Below are 8498 nucleotides of genomic sequence, written 5' to 3' on the forward strand. Positions count from 1 at the left end.
AGAACTTGAAAATAATTTGTTGAGTTTAAGGCTACATTTCTATTTATTTTCATCAAGCCTAAGTTATAACCGGATGTTTCACTTTCGTAAGACAAATATTGATTGGCTGTACAGTAACTTAGTGATCGATAACTATTTGTTTACAAAACTTTGCAGATCAAGTTTTTAAATAACAATGCAAATTTAAAACCCCATGACCAAGTTTTCTATTTTTAGCTTACAATGTGTACAATAAAATCTATGGCAGCCTATCCAATAGCAGGATGCCATGTTTATGTCGCCATTACACGTGAAAACCAAATTGTTTTTGCTTTTTTTTTAAATTTTTATTTAGTTACCGAAAATATTATAAACATCAAATACATCCAATCTTTAGTAAAGTCCGAAAAAAACCAGACAGGCAGGATTTTATAACCATATTAATTGTAAATACGCTGTGCATGATTTTTTAATGAATTTATACACCTCTCAAATACCTTTGAGACTTTTCTCGCTGGTGTCCATTGCTGCTTGAAGCTAAACGACAATAGCTAATAGATGCCTAAAATTACCACCCACCCATTTCTTTAATGGAGATTGGTGAGATGAAACTATCGTTAGTCAGGCTACAATATCAAGTGTTCGTTTGTAGTGAGAGATTACGACCGCCCCGTAAATCATCACTAAATCCGTCCGGTTTCGTTTGGTCTACGGAAAATGGCGAATGCACTCAGTACTGATCAGACAGTACCTACTGTGATCGGCAGACTGAGTTGAGTTCAGCTTCCATATTGGCCGTGGTAGAGTATATCCGATTTAAAACACAACACAGTGTGAAACACCCCAGATAAAACTATAACCGGGAAGTACATAATGAAACAACTTGGAATGGCTCAGATAATAAATCAGTCTAGAAAGACCGCGATATTACAACAATTTGGAATTACCCAGAGAATAAAACAACCGTGAATGACCAGAGGAGTAGCGAGGGGGGGGGGGGTACATATGTCCCCGGGCGCCGACCTTAGAGCGCCTAAATGGGTTGTAAAAACAAATTAAAATCCTATTTTAGCTGGAGTTTTGCATTATAAATATTTTTAAAAATATATGGGGGGGGGGTGCAAATTGAAAGTTTGAGGGGGGAAGGGGTGCAAATTGAAAGTTTGAGGGGGGAAGGGGTGCAAATTGAAAGTTTAAGGGGGGGGGGGGGTATGCAAATTGAAAGTTTGAGGTGGGGGTGCAAATTGAAAGTTTGAGGGAGGATGCAAATTGAAAATTGAAAGGCTGTTCCCGAGAAGGCGCCAAATTGAAAGTTTGTCCCCGGGCGCCGGGAAGGGTCGCTACGCCTCTGCGAATGACCCACATAAAATCAACAACATTGGCGAGACACAAAGGTTATCCAAGCTATTACACAGCTATTATTAAAACTAGATCAGCAATTTTATATATTTTTTTATTAATGGCATTTTAAATGTTTCATATATTTATGTTCTAAAAATGAACCCTCTAGTGTGTGTGTTCCGCTTTAATTCTTCCGGTACAAACACGAGAATTAAACTTCCCGTGTATTGCAGGATATATAATTACATGGTGTTTGAACTTTTGATATAATCACAAAGATTAAAGGGGTAGAAGTGACTTTAAAATTTTAAGATCGTCCGTCCTTCCGTAGTAAATCATGCTTAGGGTTGTTGCATATTTTGTTGACTTTTATAAAACACACCACACCCACTAACCCACAACACGCTCACCAACACACACTAACCCACAACAACACGCACACCAACACACACAAACCCACACCAACACACACACCAATACACACACCAAGACACAGTAACCCACAACACACCAACACACTAACCAACATCATACACACATTAAGACACACTAACCCACAACACACACTAACCCACAACACACACACACACACCAATACACACACCAACAGAAACCAAAACATACAAACACTTAATTAAAAGGCATTGTAATTTATAGTTTTTAATCGCTATGACTAAGTCACAAGATATGGAATTTAAATAAAATTAACATGTTAATAAATTATGTACACAATCAGCACACAATAATTACAGCCATAGCTAGCTTATTACAGCTATACTGACATTACATCACGCCCATTATACCCTGCACCAAAAATCACAGTCCTCTTCACTTCAACATTTTTACACCAACATGAAGATTACATGATTGCTGGGCTGACATTTCCACAACACGTCCATTTAACAAGGCAGTTGAGTAATGTTCAACGAACCAAAAAAAATTCGTAATAAGGGGAGGGTGTGGGAATGTGTAGGGGGTGGGGTAGTGTGTGTGGGGAGGGGGGGTAGATTGTGTGACAGATAAATGTGTTGTTTCTGCAACCACAGCACTGGGGATATTAAAGCAAACGTTGTTCAAATTACTCGAATGTTTCTGGCGTAAACGAGCGCTGATTTTTTTTCCTCAGGCGCGACACGCTCACGTGCATCTGGCTGTCACCCGCTTTCCTACACACGTGATCCAATGTGTCCACCCATTTCTTGAAACAGTTTTATCGGACTGCATTGTTCGTCGACATCAAACAAATATCTGTGTCCCATTTTTGTATTGACGCCAATTTTCTATTAGCTTACACGGAAATCTTGTGTTTAGAATTCGTTCTTTCTCTTTCAACTTATTCTATAGTTTAGAGTCGTTTTAGTGGAAATTCGATAAATACGTTTAAATAGTTCAGTATAAGAATTGATCGGAGCTAGAATCACTTTCATTGCTGGAATCGCTCAAATCCGAGACGGTTCGAGGCTCGAGAACAAAGTAATGTGTGCAGGTTTCGTTTTCTTCGTCCAGCCCCGTGTCATCAAGTCCTACAGGGTCCTCAAGTCCTGCCTGGAAGTGCTCATCTTCCAGACTTTCCGTTGTGGTAGCACCGTCGTGGTTTGTATGAACCGACACCTCAGCGCCTCCTAGTTCGTTCTCGTCTTCACAGACTTGCACACCAGGTGTCGCTGAAAGTTTTATTTTATCAATGAATTCTTCCGAAATGGACCGCTGATTAATGTGGTTATCTTTGCATGACTGAGTAGCATGACGCTCTGGGCTGAGGGGTAGGGGCCGGCCTGCGTACTTGGCCAGGGATGTTTGTGACGGGCTTTGGTGAAACCGTCTGTCTCTGACGCTAGCTGTCACGTATCTTGGTGCCTTTTTGGCGTGCCCGCATTTTTCAGACTCCGACCTGCACAACGCACTCCGTGAACTCGGGACAGGCGGGAGAGGTCCTAACTTCTTCAGAATGTCCTCTGTCTCAGGTCCGCTAGCTGGACACGGCGGGGAGTTCCCCGGTGAGTTTGGCGGGACTTCTCCGTTACTGGAGTCGCTTCGTCGCCGGCGGTTCATACACGACTCGCGTGCCGCCGTAAGCTCCGAGGAAGCCCCGCGGAAACTTTCCGACTTTTTAGCAAAAAGTATCGGATTTCTTTTTGAATGGGAACGCGGGAAATGTTCATAATTGGAAACTTTAGATTTGGGACTGGAAACTTTTGACTGATAATCACCCCTGTTTGTGTTTTCGTTTATTTTCGGGACTTTGTTGTTCTCCACCGGTTCTAGAGTGATGTTTGGTGTGGCTAACTTCTGGACGTCGACTTCCGTCTCAGAGACGACTTGCAGACGAGCGTTCTGTAGCATGGACGGCAGGTTGCCTGTGTGGTCGGACGACAGGCTCTGTAGGTTGACGTAGTAGTACACGGTTTCAGCCTGCCGCGAACTCTCGTCCTCGTCCGAGATGTGAAATAAGGTCAGCTGGCAGAGAATTTTATCCCGGCCGCCTCGTTCTGGGAGATGCGGGACGGTCGTGGAGCAGACGGACATCGTCTCCGCGTCACTGACCACACCGGAGTCCTTCTCGTACTTGCAGTGGTGGGGCAGCGTGTTGGTCAAGCTGTCCGCGACATTTTGTCCCGGGCTGTCGCTGGGCTGTTCCTGCATGCACTTGACCCCCTTGAAAGAGTTATTCAATGTCCAGTATCTGTCCAGGGTCTCGTAGATCCCCTCCTCTTCTTCCTTGCTTGATTTGGAAGATTTCTCGCTGCAGTCATCTTTAGCCGAGAATTTCCGGTCAAATTTGCTCCAGTCGTGTCTGGTGCACTTGGGCGAGTTCGGGGCCAGCAGGTAGCTCAAGTTGTTGCCGGCAGTGACCGGTTCGCCGGAAATGGGGGTGGAGAAGACGTTGCTAAGCTTGTTGAGGGTCACCTGGGACTGACTAACGAGGATACAGTTAGAGTTGAGTCTGTCTTGACGGCGGGACTTGTCGTTCTGTCTTCCTTTCACCTTCACCTGGGATATTTAAAAAACAACTTTATTAAATAAATAAACAAACGAATCAAATCAGTTTCTCCAACATCCAGAGCTGAAAATGTTTTCTAACGAGTTATGGGAAAGCCAGCCGTTTTAAAATAACTATCTCTAATACATACATTAGTTTACAGAGGAGTTAGGTCTTATTTTTAATAATGAAAACAATAATTATAATTTTTAGATTTGCAACTGACCTGATCAATGACGTCATAGATCCCATACTCCGAGGTGTCGTGTGACGATTCAATGGTGTGAATACTCCTCCCTCTTCGCCGCTGAAACGGCCTGAGAAAAAATAACAATAATTATATTTTCTGTTCACTGTCTCATACTACGGCTTTAAAACACACGTGTTTACCCCTTGATTTACGATAAATTAACGTCCCGGTGTTCAAATGCGCTCTATTCCCATGAATGTTGTGTTAAATAACGTTAGAGCTGAAGAAACAAGACCACTGGGAAATTTTATTAAATGTTACGATAAAAACATTAGGATAGAAATGCATCGAGCAAGGGCAATTTTGCAACGCGTTACATTGAAAATCAAACTGACATATAACATTATTGTATAGCAAAGCTTGGTAAATGGAGTTTTAGTTTAAATTAACAGAAAAAAAGTTAATAATACTGAATTATTATAAAGACGAAGATAGTATAAAAAAAATTTTAAAGAAGAAAAAAATGTCATATGGGATAGACTTAAGGAATATTCTAAATTTTCTTTTAAATTTTATTGCGGAAACCAACCCCCCACCCACTTCTTCCTCACCCTCAACTTTTTCTATTTTTAATGCATATTTGTCAGATTTTATCAAAGGGCTGGAACTATATTTTCTAAGCGTAGTGATGTAATTAACGAATAGATCTGTTGTGATAGTGTTCGGTACTTTCAAGTCTCGTCTGTCTAGAGACGAACCACCCCCTCTCGAACACTTTCGTCATTTGAATCGACCAAAGGGCGACGGTCGGTCCTGGCGAGGGCGTTAACTTGAAGCAATTACAGCAAGATAATGACGCCTACCAATTAAACCAAGATAATGACACCTACTTAGAACCAACGACGACGTACTGGCCAGAAAATGATGTTAATTAAGATTCTAATACGATATATGTTTTAATGAGGGTCGCAACATGGGGATTTTCCTATCAGAAAATTTTACCAAACTGAATCACTAAAGTGATTGCATGACAATGTTATTTAACTCAAATAAAAAAAAATATTTTAGTACAATCTTCATTTATGCTTTCTAATTGTTTCGTATTTCAAAAACTTACTTCGCTTTTTTCTTAATAAGACAGCAGGCAATGACGATGACGACCACGGCGATAAAAGCAGCACACAGAACCGGAAGTAGTACTTGACTTAATCTGAAGTTTTTCCATGGGGAGAGTTCCATACTGCAAGCAGAAATTTAAATATTCTAAAATTTCTGTATAAACATTTATATACGCTACACTTTTATATCCTATTTTTTATATTGCTAGCACTGTTTCGATTACAAACTACATGAGTTTTAGTGTAAAATTTATCCAAAGTATTTCAGTAAAAAAAAATGTATGTTGAAAGTTTGTAAAAAAATTTAATTTTTTTTCGCGTGGTATGTTATTTTCAAGTGACTCCACGTTACGGTGACCTACCTGAGGTCATCATTACTCTCCTCTGTTGCAGTCTGCGGTGACGTACCCGAGTTGCCGGTAATTAGAATACCCCCAACTGTAGCCTGGGCATTACGGTCCTCCATGGCATCCTATAGACCTCCTGGTATAGTCAGTTCAAGACACAGTAGCAGGTAGCAGCGTCTGGGCGTGATGTGACTAGCTGTTATGGCCAGTCATGTACTGTAGCCCAGCATTTATAACCCACCCACAAAGAAGTGGCTGTTGGGGAAATTTTTTTGTTACGTTGCCAAGCAGACTTCAAACAGACGGAACAATAAGCGCTGTATCAAAACATTGCAGGCAGAATTAATTAATGCCCAATTAACGGCTGTAAGTCTAAGTGGCGGCTAACACTAAGACAGCGAGCGGGGACGCGATTGACTTGTGGAACCACCTCTGAAGAGTGCAGATTTGGCGCGAGCCTGCCGATCGAGTGGTCAGGAGAGGGCCTTTCCGGACAAGATGTGCGCGCCACGGTGTGAGGCTGGCAGATAGCGGGACCTCTGATCTCACACAGTCTTTGTTTTTCTACTGCTTTGTGCAGCGCTGCAGTAAACATTCCGAAATTCGTAATCTGTGTCTGAATTTTTTGTTTAATTTTAAATTTATAAAGCTAATCAATACAATTAAAAACAAGATTTTGAAATTTATAAGATTTCTGCTTTATTAATTTTTAGTAAAGTATTTAAATATAGTAATAATTATTTTTAAAACAACAATAACAAGTCCCACACTAAAGGATTTTACAGACTAACTTAACGCAATGTCTGGCTCAATGCTATACCGTCAGGATAAGTTCTTAATTTGCACTCACAGAAATCCGATCCGTAATTGCCCGTTTTTCTTTATTATTTATAGACTTTTGGTGACAATCTTTCGTCCGTTGTCTGCCCGTCTTCCCCAGCCGGAGTCGTCCGGTCTAGGGATATCGTCTGCAGGGTTCATATTGTAATCTGCCGGTCGTCTCGGGTCGTCTGCTGGCTTTATTTTGGTGGCGTCTCAGCTGGCTCTTCCTGCACCTTTTGGAGAGTGGGTCAGGAGTTACGGGGTTGGGGTCAGTTTCACAAGGCTGCGTCATTCGTAGAATAGAACATGGAAATAGAGTTAGATCGTATCGAAACGAATCAGGAAATGTGAACTGAATGGAAAACTAGGCTTCGCTGTTGTTGTTTGTTTTGTTTCCGTGTGAATAAGTCCCAGATGTTTAATTATATTTATGAATGGCGATGATCACAGTCGTGCTGTTACTTTTGCAATATTTTTTTTCTCTTTATGATATAATATTTTTTTTTCTTTTACAAAAATCAGATCTACAACTCATTATTTTTTAATATTTTTTCTTTTTTTCGAATAGCTCAGTTATAAATTATTATTTTTTTTATGATTTACATCAAAATCTTGTCTGTCCTACACCTGCAGCTACACCTACATTGGGAGCCGGACGTTTTCCCGAAAGACGCTTGCCTGAATGCCGTTTACCCGAAGGCCGATTTCCCGAATGAGACAAATGCCATTTGCCCTAAGGCCGTTTGACCGAAAAATGTAAATAATAAATAGAAGATTATATTACCAAATAGACATTCTTTATCAATTCAAGTTTGTTAATCACACCAATACCCATACATACAAATTATACACATAAACATACGCATTTTATTCGGGTTCCTTTTACATTAAATACACACATTTATGTGTATGCAAGCCCACATTATCCTTTTGCTATCTACAGTTATCGCCGTGTCTTTCTATATAAATAATAATTTGATATATTGTAATAAAATAGCATTTGTAACAAACGTAATGATTTTTTTCAATACTATAAGCTTTCCTTTAAAGACAGCCGTATTTTTTTTAAATTATTATAGTTGACAATGAAATCCAACACGTGCTAACACTAGAGTACTCAGCAGCATTCACTGCACTCAAGTTTCAGCATACTTTTTCTTACTTCTCTTTTACAATTTCATATTTTCAAACTGTGAAAATGACAGTAGCACTCACATTAAAAATTTTGGTAGATGAGAATAAAAAAAAACAAGTTAATAAAAAGTCTAGTGACAATTTAAGCGCAATTTCCTTAATTAATTTTTTGTGACCGAACGAAAGGATATTTTTGAAAACTTTCTTTGGCAATATTGTTCTAAATTATGGCAGGAATCGATTGGTAAATGTTTCAAGTCGCTAAGTGGTCTGGTTGCCGAGATATGGGCCAAAAACTGCATTTTTTTGGGAGGTTTTTTAGCTTTTCCGGGAAGTCCAGGAAGGAATTCCGGGAATTTTTTTGGCCCACAATCATCCTCGGAACTTGCTTAACATATTTGCTTTGGAACTAGTCCTCGATATTGCTTCGTTGAGGAGGAGATACGAATTAAAGCTGCGGACACACATCCATCCATCACCAGAAATGACGAGTTAATAATCGCAATTGTCCGTATGGAAATTGCGCTAATCATCTGGACCTATTGGGGTCAATTTTTTTCTATCATGTCTATAATGTTGCTGATAGT

The 8498-nt window shown here is 40.2% G+C and overlaps 1 protein-coding gene across 1 annotated transcript; it reads right to left on the minus strand.

The window, feature by feature from the left end:
• Nucleotides 1-1905: 1905 nt before the first annotated feature.
• On the minus strand, nt 1906-6140 carry LOC131951326 (uncharacterized). Its single transcript, XM_059313680.1, has 4 exons — nt 5971-6140; nt 5608-5730; nt 4527-4617; nt 1906-4311 (listed from the first exon to the last, which is right to left on the minus strand). Exons 1-4 carry the CDS (start codon nt 6072-6074, stop codon nt 2710-2712), a joined length of 1920 nt encoding a protein of 639 aa, XP_059169663.1. The 5' UTR covers nt 6075-6140; the 3' UTR covers nt 1906-2709.
• Between the last annotated feature and the right edge of the window lie 2358 nt (nt 6141-8498).

This window comes from Physella acuta, unplaced genomic scaffold, assembly GCF_028476545.2.
Source record: "Physella acuta isolate Inbredline_101_S28 unplaced genomic scaffold, ASM2847654v3 ptg000808l, whole genome shotgun sequence".
Classification (NCBI taxonomy): domain Eukaryota; kingdom Metazoa; phylum Mollusca; class Gastropoda; family Physidae; genus Physella; species Physella acuta.